Source organism: Alligator sinensis, unplaced genomic scaffold, assembly GCF_000455745.1.
Source record: "Alligator sinensis unplaced genomic scaffold, ASM45574v1 scaffold1226_1, whole genome shotgun sequence".
In the NCBI taxonomy this organism is placed as follows: domain Eukaryota; kingdom Metazoa; phylum Chordata; order Crocodylia; family Alligatoridae; genus Alligator; species Alligator sinensis.
In genome coordinates this window covers 260,862-281,168 of record NW_005842447.1, presented here as the reverse complement: position 1 = coordinate 281,168, position 20,307 = coordinate 260,862, and the positions used below count along the sequence as shown (strand labels likewise).

The 20,307-nt window shown below is 47.0% G+C and overlaps 1 protein-coding gene across 8 annotated transcripts in view; it reads left to right on the top strand.

The window, feature by feature from the left end:
* Positions 1–20,307, top strand: part of MYLK (myosin light chain kinase) — a 389,516-nt gene that overhangs the window by 362,862 nt on the left and 6,347 nt on the right. For all 8 annotated transcript variants that reach the window (XM_025212143.1, XM_006030459.3, XM_025212141.1 and 5 more), the window contains 3 exons: positions 15,793–15,945; positions 17,139–17,262; positions 18,573–18,702. In XM_025212143.1, the coding sequence (XP_025067928.1) occupies positions 15,793–15,945; positions 17,139–17,262; positions 18,573–18,702 (407 nt within the window). The remainder of the gene's footprint in view (positions 1–15,792; positions 15,946–17,138; positions 17,263–18,572; positions 18,703–20,307) is intronic.

Sequence of the window (20,307 nt, the reverse complement as noted above, 5' to 3'; positions counted from 1 at the left end):
TCCTATTTAACAAATTTTAACATTGCGAATTAATTTAAGTGATGATGTTAGAAACATGGGCATTGCTGTACTAGGATAAGCTAGTTGTCAGGTTCAGAAGTGACTGGTACCATGTACTTTTAAAGCAGAGCAACCCCTATACAACTCCCTTCATGATATTCAATTTTGTCATGAAACTTGAGGAATGGAAGTTCATGTCCTTTTTATCTAGGACCAGTGTAAGGGCAAGTCCAGTTGTTAATCGTACGAGGTTTGACACAACTAGACAATCTCCTTTCTTAAGATGCAGCATCAAAATATCTTCACTTTAATGAAGTATAATACTGCTCCATTTTTGTAAGCAGGCCATCACCCTAAAATGACTGATTTTTTGGAGGGGAGGGTCCTATACGTAGTCATTTATGACAAGTTCTATCTGCAGGTATCTAACCCTATTTTAATCCTTCCTAGGCTACGTGCCTCAGTAATAACCTGTGGCAGAGAGCTTAGTATTGTGTGCCAGCATTTCTTTGTTTTTTAAATGCCATGGCCTTTCTGTTTCCAAGATTGTAGTCTTTCCTGGAGATGGGAGCAGATGTAGAAGTTCTCAGTTGTTCTGCCCAGTCTCTACCCCAGCTCTCCACACCGCCCATTGTCCATGTGAAATCTCCTGGAGGTGTAGAAAGCTCATTCAGCACCATGGGGAAGGGGGGATGCTGACCACTACAGACAGGGTGGGATCAGGGGAAAGGAAGTCTCGCCTGCCTGGGCTCTCTGCGCTCTGAAGGCAGGTGATCCACCTGCTGCTGCTGCTACTGCACTAGCAGCATTGGCTCAGGCAGCAGGAGCCCTGCAGGCTCCTTGAGAGCCACGCGTGATTTTGGACTTGGTCCCTTCCTCCCAATGTGTTACTGGGCTCAAAGATCCACCTGCTGCTGCAAATGCTCCCCAGGATGGCAGGCAGCTCCGTTTCACCCACCTCCAGCCCCCCAGATACATTGCTGGGTGCGAGCCAGTGGTACCCCCTCATAGTCTGCACTGCTCCAGTGATACTACTGAAATCTCCTCTTACTCTTCATTTCCAAATTTGATATTCCCCATGTTATGTCTCTCACCTCCTGTGGTATTTCGCCCACTCCCAGAGAAGGCTCTGAACATTTCCCTTATCCTGCTTGGCCCATCCTGTTTTAGATACAGAGCACTAAACTGAGCTCAGCATTCAAGGTCAGACTGCACTGCTGGTTTGTATTTGGGCCTTATATTTCCTGGACTGTTCTCATTCAGTTCCAGCATTTTTTTCCGGATCCTGAAGGCTCATTTGAATCATCTGTGGCTCAAGTAAATTGGACCACACAAGCAGTGTTCACAATACACCGTCATTTATTTTACGTTGTCAGAGGCCTCTCGTGCAACAGGACTGCTCTTGTCTCCACCTCGGCCTGTTTGTTCATTTAATACAGTGATTCTCAACCGCGGTGCCACAGCACCCTGGGGTGCCTTGAGATCCTTTCAAGGGTGCTATAACAATGTTACAACTCACATGATATACCCAGGGATTTCAAAGAGGAATTCGTAGCATTAAAAAAATTCTGCCCGAGTTCTTTACAATAGAATCGTTCTGTTATTTTTTGGTAGTCAAAAAACAAGTTAAAACTAAGAGCTGGCATTTTTCAAAGGGTGCCTACAGTCTCCCCAGGGACGCCTCTGCCTCAAGTCTGAAAACACTGAGAAACATTGATCTACATTCATGGTTCAGCCAATGCAGAGGTGCCCCCTACAGGCTGTTTTCTATATTGAATTAAAACAGTCCATACCGCAGAAAATAATACCAGGATTCTTAATACTTTTTACAAGTGTTTTTCATCTATTTTGGTGCTTTGTTATATTTAGAGTAAAAACATCATGCCTTTTGTGTGACATGTTCAGAACATTTCTTGAAGCTTGAGTTTCTGTGAACAGTCATTGCCCACAAAGAGTTTGGGGCATTTGACTAAAAAGGTAAAAATGAGTGGTGATAGTTGTAATGCGTAGTACAGTAGTTTCTACAGGTCCCAGCCAGGAGCAAGGCCCTACTACAATAGGTACTAGACATGACACAGAAAACAGAAACAGGAAAGATGACAGGACTTCTTCGAGACCACATGGCAGGTCTGGGAGATCAGTCGGTGGTATGCAACCTTCGCCTCCTCACTGCCCTTGAGGCCTCGGACACAGCCCTTCTCCTTATTTCCAGTTATGCTGTGCGTAAGCTGCATAATCCTTTGGCATGGGACCCTCATCTTCCACAGAGGGTAACTAAACTAATTCCAGGTGGCAATTCATTGCCCAGTGAAGCCCTTTGTAGTTAGATGTGGCATGCTCATCTGTCACCTCCTGGCCCTTGCCACTCCAAGTCTTACAGGAGTCTGCTACTCGTGTCACCGAACCCTCTGGCCAGGACACATGTAGCCTCACCCCTAACAAGGTTGTCAGCATCCTTGAACCGCTAGCTGAGATGAACAATGCCCCAAGTAATCTCATTCTCAATACCAAGTCTTATCTCCCTCCTGGATTCTTCTTCAAGTCTGCTCTTCTTTTCTAAGTTACAAGACCTAGGGCTTCTTTCTGGAGTTTCCCCTTTCCCCTTCTGCCACCCCCACCTCAACTCAAGAAAAGCCCTCAACTCAATGCCATCTGTGCTTTACGGGTCTCCCCTAGCCCCCCATACCGTGTGCAGGAACATTGGCCATCAGAGCTATCTCCCTCTCAAGAGCTTTATGCTAGTTTTCCTCTCCAAGGCTTCTCACTGACTCCAGATTCACGCTTTATAGAAGAAAAGACATAAAGTCTGTCTAAGTCTATCTCTGTTATGTACTAACTGGCCAGAAGAATACCAGGCTTGCTGACTGGACGGGGCTGGTTGGTTCCAGACTTTCTAGCCTTAAAAGAGAAAATCCACCTTGCTGCAAGGACAACTCCCATTTCCTTCTCTCCTACCTCTGATCCTATACCAATTCTAGGGGCACTTTGTCCCAGTATGAGTTGACTGCATTGTCAGCTTCACTTAAATTGCCTCAAGTGAAGGTACTTCTGAGGTCTTGAGTCTGCTGCCTGTTCTGCTGACCAGTGTTGTCTCATCGTTTCCTTGTATTTTGCCATCTCTCTACCTGGCTGTATCCATCCGTTGTGCCTGGCCTTGTATTTAGGTTGTGAGCTCTTTGGTGCTGCAAGGATTATCTTTTTGTCTGCGTCTGTACAGCAGTTAGCACAGTGGGGCCCGTTCCATGACTGGGGTTATTTGGTGCTACCTCGATAAGAGGGAAGGGACCTCAGGGGTCATCTAGTCCAACCCTCCGTGCTGATATAGGATTCACTGTTCCTAAACCATCCAGACAGATGCCTATTCAGCCTCCTCTTGAAAACTTCCAAGGAAGGTGATTCCCCCACTCCGCTGGGCAGCTTTTAGAGACAACAGAATAGACATAGAATAAAAATAACAGCAATAACATTATTCCATTGTCACTTAGGCCTTCCTATTATGAAGGTTTTCCTGACATTCATTGCCTTTATTATCTTTAATTTCCTCCATGCTTGCATGTACTGTTAGGAATGCCCCTTTTAAACAACTTCTCTTTCATCTCGCTGTAGACATCCACACGAGGAAACTACTTGTGCTTATGTAGCATTAACCCCACTTAGATATTTTTTCCAAGCGACACATGTTCAGTCCTTCTTCTCTTGCAGAATAACTGATTTTCTTCCGTCCCTGCACTATCCTTGGTTCTACTTCACAATGTGTATCCTTTGCATCTTTATATTCCTGGTTGATCTCCCTGACCACCTGTCTTGTTCTGCTTCTGTCCCACACGATTCCATCAATTTATTGCCTTTGAAGTAGCCTGCTACAACACATGAGTTGTGGGCATCATCAGCATTTATGACTCTTTTCAGAAGTTGTCTGTGCGTTTATAACAACATTTATCTAATGGGGCTAACCCTGATCAATTCTTTCCAGCCCTCCTCTTCTATCCCAGTGATGCTTGTAGGCATTAACAGAACCTGTTGCTTTAACGAGTCCTAGTTTTATTCAGCATTTGCCAAAGTAAGTTGTTGCCTATGAAAGCTCATGCCTTTCAGGACCAGTTAGTCTCTAAAATGCCACACTGCCCCGCCTTCTGCCTAGTTCTTTCCAGATGAACCCTTTTGGAGGCCTAATATTCAGTAATCTGAAATGCTTTTAAAATTCTGTTTTAATTCCCATGCAGACTTTCAGGGTGGCAGCTCAGCTGCATATATACCTGATTATAAGACTTGACGGTACTTTTTGCCCCACTCATATCTAGACACCTGGCTGAAGCTAGCATAGATGTAGTATTGCTGATTAGTTTCCCTGCTTACATTACCTTCCTGTTAATTCTGCTCACTTTATTAGCCTCAGTTCTGCTCTGTCCTCTTAAAGTAACTGACCCACATGACAGCGTGACCTTCCACTCTGATGTGGATTGTACTGGACTTCCAGTATATCACTTGTGATCCACTTCCAGTCTTCCTAAGGTTGATGGAATATGACGTGTGCTCACCTGACCAGTCGTAATCTCCTAAGACTAATGCTCCCATTCTGTTTTCTTTATGTTGGTGACTTACTGTTGCTTTCACAGCCTTTTGTCTTTCTAGAGAGGGATGGAATAAATCAAGATACTGGTAACTGGATATATTTAGGTAACTAGTTTATATCTGGCTCAAGCCAGTAGTAAAAGTTTAGACATACTAAACTGGGAAGCTGAGAAAGCACCGTCTGTTCTTTAGATGGAGCCAGTAAGTAATCCTTGAGTGTCACGATTGCACTTCTTTTCTCAAAATGAAGTTTTGTTCTTTTCAGTGCTTGTAAAAAAGTGAGAAGGTCAGTGACACTGGGCACAGAAAGATGTGACTGCATCATTATCAAAGAATACGAATGCAAGCAGTTACCTAGCAGCTGTTTTGTCTGCATGGTTCTTTAGCAGTACAAGTGCAGCAAAGCCCCTCCAGCTTTAACTCTGCTTCGTCCAGGGTCGAAGTTAGGCTGACACGTTCCTGCAGAATCAGACATGTATAATAGTAAGGGTGCAACAGCTGCTGGGCTGTCCCAAGCAGCAGCTCCCCTCCCCTTTTAACACAGCTGAAGTGTACCATTATCAGTGGCAGCTCTGTCCCCGTATCTGTTCACGAGCAGGGTGCAGGCAGTGCAGACGTGTTCCTTGTCCCTTACTACTATGATCCCAGACCCAGTTAATTCTTGATGTCTCTGCTGAGAAATTCAGCATGGGAGACAGCACCAGCTGTGATGGAGGTTGTGTTTAGAGAGGTAGCCAGCGGTGTTAGTCTGAGGTCAGGCAGAAGGCAAGGTAAGGAGGTTCACCTTATAGACTAACTGAATCAGAGTGCATAAGCTTTTGTGAACCCCAGCTCACTTCATCAGCTGCTGCGTTGTGTTGTCACGTAGCAGTATGTTCACTGGGAATTGGATGGACAGCATCCATTTTATTTCACTGTATCTTCAAAAGTCACATTTCAGTAGTGCTGATAACGCCAGGGTTGCAGGTTTCGATCCCTGGTTGGACTTAGATGATCCCTTGAGGTCCCTTCCAGCCTTGCTTCTCTATGACGATTTCTGTCTGATCTCAAGGCTCGGTTTTGCCCAGTTGTGCTTATTTCACATTACCTGCACCGGCTCAGGAACCAGCGTTTGCTCTTCATATTGCAAGTCTGTCAGTTCTGTTTGTTTTTTATAGAAGACATGTTGAAGAGGTCAGAAAGAGGAACTCGGCATCCTTGGCTATGTCTACACAGGGGCCCTGGCATGTCTGAACAGGGCATTTCCAAGCAGAGCCCAGCCTCCTGCTCCCATTCACACTTGCCACGCAAAGGTGGCAGCAAATCCACTCCAGAGCAGCTCCAGCAGCTGCTGTCAAGCACACGGAAGCACATCAGGTCACAAGGGCAGATATACGGGGGATGCCTCCGAAGCACCTTCACAGCTGTGTTTCAGGTTTGGCGTGCCCAAGCAAGAGTGGTAGGACTTGCTGAGGGGGTTCTTGCTGGAACGTGCTGGGAACTGTATTCTCCCTAAAGCCCAGTCGTGGGCGGTGTTGAGCAAGTCTCTGTCAACCGAGTCGGAGTGCAGTTCTGTAAGGGGATGAGCATGCTCCTACTCCTTGGGTGAATTATGGACTTAGCCCATCCTTATGAGTGAAAGACTGTGGCCTGTGTTGTATAAGGAGGTCAGACTAGATGGTCTTATTTGTTCCTTCTGGCTTTAACATCTCTAAATGGCATTCAGTCCCTTGCAAGAATAGATGTGTAAATCCTCTAAGGGAACATCTCTTCATCTTTTACATAAAAATGGAAATTGTGGAGGACTGTTTGAAACAAATGCCAGGAAGAAGCCCGGTTAAGTAGCTGGAAAAATGTTTTCAGTAAACAGCGTGCTGTTTGTGTAATAGTCACCTCAGAGCATAAGTTCAGAATTAATTTTCCAGGGCAGATGCAACTCATCTTTATCACATAGCTTTAGCATTGCAAGAAAGAAAATTGGTTTCATAATCTGTCAAAACAATTGCTAGGCCATTTTTACTTTAAATGGCTATTAAGAAAAGAACAGCCAAGGCTCCAGGTCAGAGAGCTCTGTCTTAAAGATAAGAACTTCTGGGTCTAGCATCCACTAGTTGCCAAATGTTGGGCTTTCTGTGTATGTATGAATGCATCTGGCTTTTGTTACAAATACTCCCAAGACAAATCAGCTGCTTCGCACTTCAGCTGTGGAGCAAAAAGACGTTATCAATCCTCAGCAGCCCGGAAGGCTCAGAAACATGAAAAACTGGTTGTTTCAAGACATATCAGTGGTGGGACGGCACAGAAGAGAGCAGAGTTTCAGTTGCTTAAAGAACTATAGGCTGCTACTTGTGCTGGGGTTTTCTAAATACAGTAAACAGTGCAGAAAGGATCGATTTAAGGAAGTGTGTTTTCAAGTTTGCCGGACCATTGTTTATTTCCCGCTCCATTTTTTCTCACCCTTTTATTCTCCAGACCTCAGCCCGCATTGCCCAGACTCCACAAGCACAGTGCATGACAGTGATATTCCTTAGCCTAGAAAGTATGAGAGGAATTTCTCATTGGCACGCCTGAGAGGTCACTGCGGGATGATGGAAGGGGGTGTCAGCGCTGCAGAAGTACTGCTCTGTAGGCTGCCAGCCACTGCAAGTACTACATATGAGAAATCAGGCCTAAAAATAGGGTTACCATATTTCCAGTTCCAAAAAAGAGGACACCTGTGAGAGGGGGGTATATGATTGTCGGGGGGGAGTGATATGCTGGTGCCCTCCCCCTGCCCATTCTGTTGCCCCTCGCTCCCAAGCCACAGCCCCCCACCCCCAGCCCTGCTGCTGCCCCTCACTGCTGACCCGCGGACCCCTGGCCCTACCAGTGCCCCTCAGTCCCAACCCACGGTACCCCACCCCCCTGGGCCATGCTTCTGGCCCAGGCCTGTCTCCCAACCTGCAGCCCCGCCATCCCTGCTGGTGCCCCTCACTCTCAACTCACAGCCCTGTGGTGCTACCAGTGCCCTCCATTCCTGATCCACAGTCCCCCGTCTCCCTGGTGCCCCTCACTTTCAAGCCACATCCATCGCAGCCCTGCCAGTGCCCCTCACTCCTGACTCGCAGCCCCCTGCTCCTCCCAGCCCTGCAGCAACTCCTGGCCTCCCTGCCCCTGTGAGCAAGGGCACCGGCCCACTAACCACTACTGCTGAAGGGCCCCCTGCCCCCTTCCCCCACTGGAGGGGTAGGCCAGCCCCCTTGCCCTGATGCAGTCCCAGCACCCAGACAGCTTCTTCCAGCGTAAGCAGGCAACCTGCCCCCCCTCACACACCCATCCCCTGCACACACCCTACCACACACACACACACACCCCTGGACAGTCCCCAAGCCCTGGCCCTCCAACCCTTGCTCCCCATAGACTTATCTGCATCCAGCTGCCAGGGCTGCTCCTACCATCTTGCTTGCCTATATGCCAGCCATGTGCATTTGCACATGCAGACGCACATGGTGTCCCTTGCCTGCAGTCAGCCTCCCCCCAGTTTCCCCCCAGCCCCAAGCAGCTCTTTACTAGGGCAAGCTGGGAAGTGCCGGGAAAAACATTGATGCTGAGCACAGCAAAATCCTGGACAATTGATCATATTTTTTAAAAACTGCCCAGATGGAGATCGGAGTATCTAAGAAGACGCTATGTCTAGAAAAACGCAGACGTATGGTAACCCTACTAAAAAAGCAAGCAAAGCTTTTGTGTATTATAGCAAACCTCATTTCCTTGTACCAGCATGGAACAATTTCTATGATCCATAGAAATGCAGCAGAGGTCACATTTGCAATCAAATCATGACCAAGCTTGGGTTTTTCCCCTGCAGTGGCCATTGCCAGCATTTCTTCAAGAAGCGTAGATAGAAAAAGATGTGCACATCTTATCTAAATGTGTGCACAGTTGCATTCAAGGAACTGGAGAAGTCATTTGAGAACACTTAATTTGTATCCATTAAATTGAGCTGCTAAGTAACTGCTGATTGAGGGCTGGGTTCACTTATGATGTGATTACAGTTGGAAAAGATATTGCTTAAAAATGAGTGTGGGTTTTGAATTGCAGAACCCACCTGATCAGAGAAGCGAAATGACTTTTTTCTGCCTCCTATATCATCATGGTGACTTCTGTTGAACTTAGGCACATGCTTAAATGCTTTGCTGAACATAGCTGCCCTTAAGTACGTTCATATGTACTTTGCTGATTTAAGCCAGAGATTCTAGCTGCATCAATAATTGATTTAACAGTGTTGATGATGCAGAAAGACAGGACAGAATCCATCTTGCACTCTATGGGCTCCAGGGCTATCACATATAATATCACATATGTGACACACCCATCCAAGATGTGATCAGATGTGCTTCTGAGATGCACTGACAATAGTAAATTATAATAGGTAACGAAAGGATTTATTATAAAAACAAGATCCTGCATTTTCTCCTGTCAGTCAGAATATCCAGAATACTATAACCAGGTTTGGGCTCCAGGGATGGCTGGAATACCCTGTTGGCCCCACAGCCCTTATCCTGTTCCAGCTCTATCCTTCCCTTCTCACTTTCCTGCCATGCCTTGATGTTATGGTTTGATTGGAAGGGAGGCTGCCTAATGGGTCTTAGAGTGACCTCAGTTCCTCTAGATGCCGGCTAGTTCTCCCAGGGTACCTGGGAGCTTTAATCACAGCCCCTGGCCTCCCCTGCAGCCATTCTCATGCCTCTCAAATGTTACCAGTTAATGACTTCAGTGGGCACTTGGACCCAACCGGATAGCAGGCCACCTCAGGCCTCTATATCCTCATCCTTCCTGACCTCAGCCCCTTTTCTCCCACTGATTCCCTTAGCCTGGGCCCACTGTGCCTGACCTGGCTTCTTGGTTCTAGCCCTTGACCTCCTAATTTGGCTTCATCTTTGCCCTGTCCTGGGATACACTCAATGAATCGACTTAGGCTCCTGGGCCTCCCCTGACCCTTGTCTCTGTCCTTTTTGTAAACAGGAGCCCCTGGCCCTGGCTTTGCCCTTGCCCAAGCTAGGCTTCAGTTTTTCTCTCTTCCTCTCTCTCTGGGCTTTAAACTCCCCTTCAGGTCTAAGTGTATGGCATGCCCTGAATCAAGGCCCCTAGCAGGGCTCTAAACACTGGCATGCCCCTGGCATATAGGTTAAATCACCACGTGCCCTCAGGTGCCCCGCCGTGGCCTCCACATTCCCCACTTTCAGCCACTCCAGAACATTGGTTTGACTCTGTAACCCAGGAGTAAGCCTTCTAGCAAACACACACTAAACCCTCACTGGGTCCAAACGTAAACCATGGCAACCTGCCTGCATAACAAGGCTTCCCTTTACCCCCGGTTATATTCTCCTGTAGGGCACCAGCACCCAGTTCACCTTCCTCCAGGTAGCCCTAGTGTCAGCTAGGAGAGCTCCTGCATTCCCCCTGCTCTGGAGCTCTTGCCTCTGCAGCCTCCAGGGCTTGTATTTATATACCTCCCTGGCGCTGCCCTTTGCTGGCCCCAGGCCTCCCTGAGCTGCCTCAGGTATTTCCTGGTTTAGTTTGCTGGCTCAGCCTCAAGGTGACTTACCGCTACTGGCCTCTTCTGTGCTCCTGTCTTACCTCCCATGCAAGGCTCTAGCCCATGGTGCTACTGCAGCACAGCTAGTTCTGCGGTATTTGCATCAGGTAAATTCTTTGGCTCTGTTACAGATACCAAAGCAAGGACCAAACACTTGCTCTCCAGGCATAGCTTAAGTATGGTTTCTTATCTGGCCATTTACATACAATATCCACTGAATTCTTGGGGAGCCCACACTGCATACAGCTTCTTCCCCTTCCCAAAAGTATATTTGTCTATTCAACCAGAAATCTTTCCTGATGTCATTATGATCAGGATAATATATATACCCTTTCAGACATAAAGATTACTTATCCAGTATCCTAAAGATACCGTCTCATTTAATTTCCCCGCTGTGAGAAATATCCTTTCCTGAATAGCCTGTTCCAAGGTGTTGTTCTTGCCACAGGCCTCTCCTTTTAAAAGGTAAGTTCATCATTATCTGGAAGGACCTGGCTTGTACCTCAGACCACGTCCTCCAGGGTCTGTTTGATTGTCCATTAGACACATACCCATGTCAGATGCCAATTCTCAGTGATTACTTCTCTAGTCATTTAGGCTTTGAGCCTCTCCCAAGTGTGAAACTGTCTTTCATATGGCATCAGGTATCAACTTCCAAATCTATGAGCCACTGTCTAAAATTATTGCTCAATGTGCGGATTCAGTCTACCCCATCTGGGCATTTGTAAAGACTACAGCTTTCAGTGAAGTGCTGTGCTGTTTGTTGGACACCGTATTCATGCAGGGGCTGTCCAAGATGTTCATTTTGTGAAGTGTTGTTTTGAAGCATCCATTCACAGATCTGTTCAGTTTGATCTATGCTTTTCTGTCAAGGTTTTGCCCAAAAGGGGATTCATTTGGCGTTGGTATAAAATGCTGTTGGAATAGGTCTGATCTTTCCTAGTGGTCCCACTTGTTGCTGTCCATAGGTTTGGTTCAGCATCCCCAATCTCTTCCAGGAGCTTATGGGCTGCATGTATAAACAGTTTATGACTTTTAAGCCTCTTAAGCCTCCATCTATTCAGGTCTTGAGGTAACAGTTGGTGGAGCAGGTGATACACATCATCTCTTGCCTCTGTTGCCAGTAATGATGTTCGATTCTGTCTTCTTATATTGCTTGGTCTAATGCCCAAGAGTACAGGGAGTACATCTGTGTGTAAGTTAATATGCAGCCTGTTATGAGACTCAGCGCACTGTTAAGTGCACTGTTGAGCTTTTTAGTGCAACAGCTACTGGAAACCCATTGCTTATGCAGCAATACCTGAAGATCGTTCTCATGAATGCAGTCCTGGCCTCATTATAACATGTGCCGTACATGTCTATCCAGTACCACAGTGCATACAAACGGAAGGACAGTAGGGTTAATACAGCTTGACACTCCCTATACTTGAAGACTATAGATGCCATATCAGTGAAACAAGCTCAAGAAAACAGGCATGACATCCCACAAGCACCTCAAAATATTGTAGGTTTGTGACAACATGGGAAAAAAATTGCCTTAGTCAAAAAGTTTTATAATATAGCACTCAAGCATCACAAAACGGCCAGTCTCCTGACTCTGACCCTGATGTCTACTCATCTGTCTGAATTAAATGTGAATAATTAAAGAAAGGATTAAGTGAATCGCATCAATGTAGGTAGCCCTCAGTTGTAACATTTGTTGATGTTCACTAAGAGTTAGCCAAAAAGGATGAAATTCTGTCCCATGAAGAGCAAAAACAGTTGACTTTCAGCGAGGCAAAGATTTCACCCCTGGGGTTTGAGTCTGGCCCTGATTCTACAAGGATCTTAAGTATGTGTTTGATTTTAAGCTTGTGAAACAAGCTCAAGAAAACATGCATAGCACTCCACAAACACCTCAAAATATTGTAGGTTCATGACAACGTGAGAAAATATTGCCTTGGCCATTGTAGAATCCTGTTCACTTCATTGGGACTGCGTGCATGCCTCAAGTTACACGTATGCAAAGTGTTTTTCAGGATTGGGGTCCGATTCATCAGCATCTTGCAACATTCAATCTCTATTTCACTAGAACCTTCTCCAGGTCAAAATATTGGGTGAGATACCTCTACCAGAAAAGGCATTATACCATCCCTTGCAACTCCCTGCCGGTCCAGACTAGCAGCCTTTTCTGGTGTTTTACATTTCATCCTTTTCTTACCTTCATGCCTGCTTAGGAATTAAGGAGATTTTTAAAAGTGTCCCTGGATCCCAGGCTTTAGTGGCTGGTCTGTTCAATGAGGGGCAGACCTGTCCTTGAAGTCCTGCAGATGTGGACCCCATTCTGTACTATTTGGCAAGTGGTCTCAGCAGCTTTTTTGGTGATGGATGGAAGCAACATGCCATTAAATTATCAGCTCTGAAGAGAGCATTTAACTGAAACAGAGGTAATTAAATGCAAATAGAATAAATTTCTCTTGTGATACTGCATTGACTAGCACTTCCCCAGCAGACCAAGTCCAGTTCTTTACCTCGTCCTTTTGCTCCATGCTGACACGTAGCAGGGAGCTCTCAAAGCCATTGTGAACATTTTGAAGTACAGCGAACTTCATATTATTCTTTTCTTAACTCAGTGTTATATGCATATGTAGTAGTAGGAAAACAACAGACAAGGGGAAGAAACCCTGGTCTTCTGCAAGTCAATAGGAGATTTTCCATTGGATTTTATGCAAGGATCCAGCCCCAGTAGAAAAATATTCTAGGAATCTCTCCTGCCACTTTTAATAACATGGTACACTCTACCTCCCATTATATAGACCCACCTAACTGTTTATGTACTGTGTCAGAATGAAAACTAAATGTATAAAACCGAACATCTATGTTTGTGGCCTATAATCATTGCCTCAATGTAGAAAAAAAGACAGTGGAAGGGCTTGGGCCAGATCCATTCCCTGAAGCTCATTATAGTAGCTTAAAAAATCTGTGTTCTTCTTGTTCCTTTATCAGATGAATGTGGCTTTTATAAAGATGGATAACTGTAAAAATAAGGAAAGACAAAAAGAATCCAAGTATATTGAAAAAAATGGTTTGGGCTAAGTTGCCCCCTAGTGGTCAATGTTATAAACGGGAATAGGTTGTCATCTTACAAATATTTAATAGCGCACAAGCTGTCTTCAAACAGCATTCTTCGATGTGGTTTTCTAATTTGATTGTCTGTTGAAAAACAAATGAATAAAAAGTATTAATGAATTAATGAAGAGCAGCAAAGCAAATGCCTGGGGAATCTGGACAATTTTGGTATGTTTGTGGAGTATTATCCATCGTGTCTCACTCACTGGCCTGGATTCAGAGGCCTGGCAGTGGGGCAGCCACATGGCATCCAGGCCAGCACTGGCTCCTGCCATGCTGATTACAACAGCACTGCTGCCGCCATGGCAATACCTGCTCTTGCATCCTCTTCCCCACCTCTCCTGACACACACGAAGGGGGCACCTGCGGCTGCTGCCCTGGTCGGCCCCTCTCAGTCACGCAACGGCCTGAATTTAACCATGTGGTTGTAAGCAAAAATGATTTCGAATGATAGAAATGAGGATTGGAAGCGACCCCAGGAGGTCACATCTAGTCCAGTCCCCTGCTCAGAGCAGGACCAGCCCCAACTACATCATCCCAGACAAGGCTTTGTCTAACCAGGACTTCAAAACCTTCAAGGATGGAGCTTCCACCACCTCGGGGTCACCTGTTCCAGCGTTTTACTGCCCTCCTCGTGAGAAAATTCTTCCTAATATCTAACCTCAACTTCCTTTGCTGCAACTTGAGACCATTGCTCCCTGTTCTGTCATCTGCCACCGCTGAGAACAGCCTGGCTCAGGGGTAGGCAATTATTTGTGCCCGAGGGCCACACAGGGAGTTTTGATGATTTGTGGCAGGCCAGGTCAGCACCAGTCCCCCTGTGCTGCAGCAGCTCACCAAAACTCCCTGTGTAGGATGGGGCCACGGGCAGGTGGGGAGCAGTGTTCAGGAGGGAGATGGGAGGCAGAGGCTGGGAGCATGCGATAGGATCACAGGACAGTCTGTGCCCTGTGGGAAAGGTGTGTGGGGTGTGCCCGGCAGGTGGGGGGCATGTCCACATGTGTGTTTGGGGGGCGGGGGGGCTGCCTGGGTGCTAGGTCCCAGGAGCCGGTTGGGGGTGAGGAGGGAGCAGGGGGCACGTGCAGCAGAGCTCACCCAGTCAACGCAGTCCGTGGCTGCCCCATGGCGCTCCATACGGGGCCGAGCCCCACCGGGGCAGCCCATGCTGTGCTCCAGCCCACTCCTGCCGGCATGGCCCCAGCCAGCGTGCACAGCTTATCAGCGGGGCTGCTCCCGGTGCAGCTGCTGCTCCGCTCCCCTCGCCTCGAGCGGCGGCTCGTCTTGCGGCCCTCCGGGTGGGGAAGAAGCTTCAGCCGGGCGGTTGATGCCCCGGTGTGTGGGACTCTGGCTCCAGCTGCCCTCTACCCGCTCCTCCCGCCTGTTGTCTCTCAGGGTCCACAGATCAAAGCTGTTCAGTACAAAGATTTCTACTCTGCCAGCCCTGCAGATTCAACCCAGGCTATAGAAATCAGCGGGTGTTGTTTCCTTTATATGCACCTCTATCATTAATAGAAGACCTGAAGGCAAAATTATGTCTTCAGATATATCTGTGCAATTCAGTTGACTGTAATGAAGTCGCTGGGCTATATCTGGCCCTGTAATGATTGTTTAGAGCACAGCTCTGTTAACGTGTGGGAGGGGACAGGTTCCAGCTCTTTCTTTCTCTCTCGGCTGTGTTGGCCCTCCGGAGGTAACAGGAACGAGAAGCACTTTTGTTACCAGGCTGGCAGGATGGTGCTGGATGCGCTCAGGGAGCAGATATTCTAAGTCGGATGTAATTTTTGTACTTAGTTACTTGCCAGAGCTGAACTGAACTTTATATAACAAATTGGTAACAAACTCTTACTCTCCTCTTCATCTTTACCAAACGGCAGTTATTTCCCCACAAAATACCTCAAAGAATGTGCATCTACACGTGTCATTAATGCGATTGAATAAACTCCGGCATAGTTCATGCTGGAGTTTGTGGCTCCCAGGCGCTACGTTTACACGTGCGCCCAGGACCACAGCATGTTGAGCTGGGGCAGAGCTGCCCCGACTGGCGGAGGGCCCTGGGGTCAGCCTGCCAGCCCAGGGCTGCTCTCACCTGGCTCAGCGTGCTGTGCAGGGGCTGGCTGGGGCACGAGGGTGCTCCAGTGTGGGGCTAGCTGGCAGGCAGCCCCCACACTAGCACCCCCGTGCCCCAGCCAGCCCCAGGTGCTGCTGCTCAGTGAATAATGCCACCTTAGGACAGTCCTTGCATTGACGAGTACTCATCTACGGTGGCATTTATTAGTTTACTGCAGTCTCATGTGGACGCTGAGACTTTACTGCGTAGCTAATTAGGCAACTCCACAATAAATGTCTCGTGTAGACGTGCCCAGTAAGAAGTAGAATTGTTCCCATGAATTTTGTCTAGGCTTTAACTTTCAGGTCTATCTGCTTTTTAAATTGTTATAGGACAACTTGTACTGGTACAGATCTGCCAAGATGGGGAAAAGGTCACTGAGGATTTGAACTGCTGTCTGCTCCATTTGAAGACTGACATGGTTTGTTTTGTGCATTTTTATCTCCAGGGTCAGTGGACTTTCCCCTTTCATGGGAGACAATGACAACGAAACCTTAGCTAACGTTACCTCAGCCACATGGGACTTTGATGATGAAGCTTTTGATGAAATCTCCGATGATGCCAAGGACTTCATCAGCAATCTACTAAAGAAGGATATGAAGTAAAACTGTTGCATTTGACACACTTGGCATCTAACTGACCCTGCAGGCCCCTTTTTGCAAGCACCTCGGTGTTATTGTAGAAGGGGCTCCGATCGCACCAGTGCCTGTGCGTGTGCACGCAGCCATCGTCTGCCTTACGTTGCACAGACTGGGTGGAGCATTTTCACTTGAATGTCTGCTGCAGGGTTGGACCCATAGCCCAAATGCATGGAAGTTGTGTTATGTGGTTTGTGTGGCCATCATCATCTTGAATGTACTGCTGCGGCACATGGGAGCTACAGATGTCTGCATGATGTGCCGCTTTTGGTTTGACTGGGTTGCTCATAGGATTTTGTTTAGCGCTGCTTGTGCCCCTCAATGGATGGCACTACCATGACAGTACACTTCCCAATGGTTCTCATAAGGTGCAGCCTCACAAAAACCAGAGCTTCACACATGTTTTAGTAATAATAGCAAATGTTTATTTTACAGTAACCCCCACAGGTTCCCATCAGGATTGGGGCCCCATTGCAGCAGACACTGAACAGACCTAGGGAAGAGAGAGTTCCTGTCCTGGAAGGTTTATGATCCAAAAGATACAAAGGTCAAAAAAAGTGAAAGGTCCATCTAAGCCTAGCAGCTATTTGGTCTAGCTCGGATAAAGCATGCCAGTGTCTGTGACCAACGACATACAAGGGAGTGTTGTGGATAGCATCTTGTCAAAAAAGAAAACACAGAACAAAGACTTATATACACATAACATACAGTTAAATAAATTGTTTAATTGTATTTGATGGTGGAATAGACATGGTGTGCAAGAACGGGAAAATTAGTAAGTATAAGGGCATATGGATAGGAAGGAGACGAGCAGGACTCTGAGTAGGCCTTATGGCAGAGATGAGTGCTGCGGACTGTGACTGTGCTGTACTTGTCCTTCAGCTATGATGCATATTTCCTTTTGGACAGTACTTCATTGGTCCTTTAAAATGTGAAGTGTTCCCCATAGAAAACCCTTTGAAGTCTTAGAATGGGCAGAGAATGTAACAGGTAGTAAGAATTTGCAGTTAATAAGCAATACCATGCAAGCTGGGTCACCAAAACTAGTGCAGTCTAGTGAGATCATTTGCTTAAAATAGAAAAGACAAAGCAATGACATAAATGGTTTTATCCTGCATATTGGGCATACTAACTTTGTTTCTTTATGTAAAAACAGGAGTCGTTTAGATTGTACTAAGTGCCTTCAGCATCCTTGGCTGCAAAAAGACACCAAAACCATGGAAGCCAAAAAACTTTCCAAAGACAGGATGAAGAAATACATGGCCAGAAGAAAATGGCAGGTAATAAGGAAGGCAAGGAAGTGGGCTAGAAATCCTAATGAGTCTCATTATTTCTAATTGCCGTGATCCTGGAAGAGCTTACTGCAGACAGCTCTTGCCGCTGCTAATGCAAAACCCCAGTTGCAGTCCTCCGTGCATAAGTGCAGGAGACCAGCTATGGTTTCTCTTGCTAGTTTAATGGTGGGCAGGGGCACATCACAATTGTGCTGAGACATTTGACTCTAAGTATGGGTTTTCTCTTCCTCTGTTTATGGGGTTATGAGGAAGAGGGTGCTTTTTGTGTGCTTAAAAAGCTGAGCTGAGCTGAGCAGTTATGTTGATGTTACCAAGCTGGTCTCTGGAAAGATGTACTAGGGAATTGTTCTTCTAGCCCAGTGTCTCCCACTTCTTTGAGCACCAGCCTTCTCAGACATTTATCTGTTCCCTGCCAGATGGCTTCATTATTTCTTTTCTCTTGATGCTAGAGAAGCAGATGCCTTATGGCCTGGATGAAATCTTTTGGCCAGCCTACAAAACACTGAACTACATGGGTTCCCTCATGCCTTTGACCACGTCCTATTTATACATTTCTCAGGTGCTTATAAACAGACCTTACAAAAGGTACAGCACTTGGTGTCCATATTATAGAGAATGTCAGCGGAGAGTATTTTCATCGCTTGGTGATTGTTTTCACATCAGCTAATATGTCACTATAGAGGCTTGCTTAGATGACTTCAGTTGCACCTTTATAATCATTATAAACTATTTATTTCAAGGTGAAATTCAGCATCCCACAAAGGGCCAGCATCATAGAATCATGGGAAGTTAGGGTAAAGAAGGGACCTCAGGAGGTCATCTAGTCCAACCCCCTGCTGCAAGCAGGACTATCCCCAGTTGTATCATCCCAGCCAAGGTTTTGTCTACCTGGGTCTTAAAAACCTCTGCGGATGGAGATTCCTGGGTAATCTGTTTCAGCCTCGGGCCTATCAATCACACAAGTTGTATTTAAGTTATAATTTATGGACTTCAGTGGCATTTAAATTGTGTATAGGCCTCGTGTGGGCCCTCTGTACAGGGATGTGTTTCATCCCCTGCTAAGGAGACATGTGGTCCATGGATCTGAATCCTTTGCAAAAGTTTGTGTCTGCATCTGAAAGTGATAAATCAAGTCTGTCTCTCTAATCTTGAACAGGGTTTCTCATTAATCTGTCCACTGATTACAGTGGACTTTGGATCAGACCTCAAGTTGCATGTTTGCAGCCATATAGCTAGAGAAAAGGTGGGTGCCTGTGGGAGCTGGACTGACTAGAAGCCTTTATGTTACTTTTCAGAAAACAGGCCATGCTGTCCGAGCAATAGGAAGACTGTCATCCATGGCCATGATCTCTGGCCTGAGTGGAAGGAAGGCCTCTGCGAGTTCACCTACCAGTCCCATAAACACAGAAAAGATAGAAAACGAAGGTAAGCAGCTTCACTGATGTGTAAGATGGAGTGGTGGCTTTATCTGTATAGTCTCCACTTCTTAGACCAACCAAAGAGCAAGTTGAAAACTAACTTTTTGGGCAGCCTCTGTCACACAAAGTAGAAGCTAAACAAAATACAAGAGACCAGCGAAGTCAGTCACTCCTGCCAACTCTTGATGCTCCCTCATTTTTTACCTTTAAAGAAGCATGTCAGAAAATCATAATTTTGTGTGTAACAGGACCGGTGGTGCTGTGGTCCCCTTGAGTGGACACATGACTCCTGCCTCCTCCGATCCCCTGGGGTGCCCTTCCCCACTGCTCGCCTGCTACGCCTTGATGTTCTAAACAAAGGTTGGGAGGCTGCCCAGGGGGAGTCCTGTCCACTGCCAACCTGCCTTTCGTCAATCTATCATGGCCTGTCCAGCCCTATGGTGCCTTAAGAGCTGTGTTCATGGCCTCTGTCTGCCCTTGTTGCCATACCCATGATGGTACAGATGGTACACAATACCTCTTCAGAGAGGTTGCCTGGCTCCACCACAGTGGTTGGCCTTCTCAGGCCTCAGTACCTTTGTAGGGGCTTTGGTTTTCCCAGCTTTGGCCCCTTTTCTCTGGCTTTGCCCTTCTTAGTCTAGGTCTGCTGCACCAGACCAACTTCTGGGCTTCAGCCCCTAGTCTTGCCCCTTTTTGGGCTCTGGGCCCTTGCCCTCTTTTCACACCTCCTGGGCTCTGGGCCCTTCTGGCCCTCGTTTCACCTTTCTCAGGCTCTGGGCGCCCTGAGCACCCCATCTTTGTTTTCTCAAGCTCCAACTCAAGCCGGCCTGGCTTCACGCTGCCTCTGTTGTCCCTTTCAGGCTCAGGCTTCAGCTCCCTTGGCCTCAGGCCACCTATGTTTTACACCCTGCCCCTAGCAGGTCTCTAAACCTCATTGTGCCCCTCAGGCACCCTGCTGTGGCTCCTCTTCACCCCTTATAGCCACACCTGTTCCATCGGTTTAAACAAGAAAGGGGGAAAAAAAGGCAAGCTACCACCTTAACAAAATCCTCCCCCACTCTGAGTAGACAAATATTTGAGCAGACCGCCTCCCTGGGGGCTCTCACCTCTCTGCCCTCTGCGTGCTTCCATGTGGGGTTCATGCAGCCTCTCTCCAGAGATCTCAGCTCTTTGCAAGATAGCCATCCTCTTTCCCCCTCCGACAGGGGTCCTGTCTACCGCTGCCCACTCTGAGCCAGGTGACTCTCTAGCCCACACAGATGTTCCTCTTTAGGTCTAACGGGCAGCTTGCTTTTCCCCCTTGCAGCTTGGGTCTGCTGCATGCAGCCCTTGCCTCAGCTGCTTGTCTGCTTACACCGCAGTTAGCCTGCCATGCTTTCCCCTTTTTAGGAACAGGAGCCTTTGGTTACAGTCTCCACCTGTATTGATCTGTTACTCAGAACGGTCCACTGCACACACTTGAGCAGCAAAAAATACTTGTTCTAATGTTTCGTTGTAAAGGTGTATTTGTCAGCTGCCCTTGTTTCAGTCTGGGAGGATAGTGATTATAATTAGAAGCACTGAATGGGAGAATTTAGTTCCCATGCAAGTAATAGAGGAATCATACCAGCAG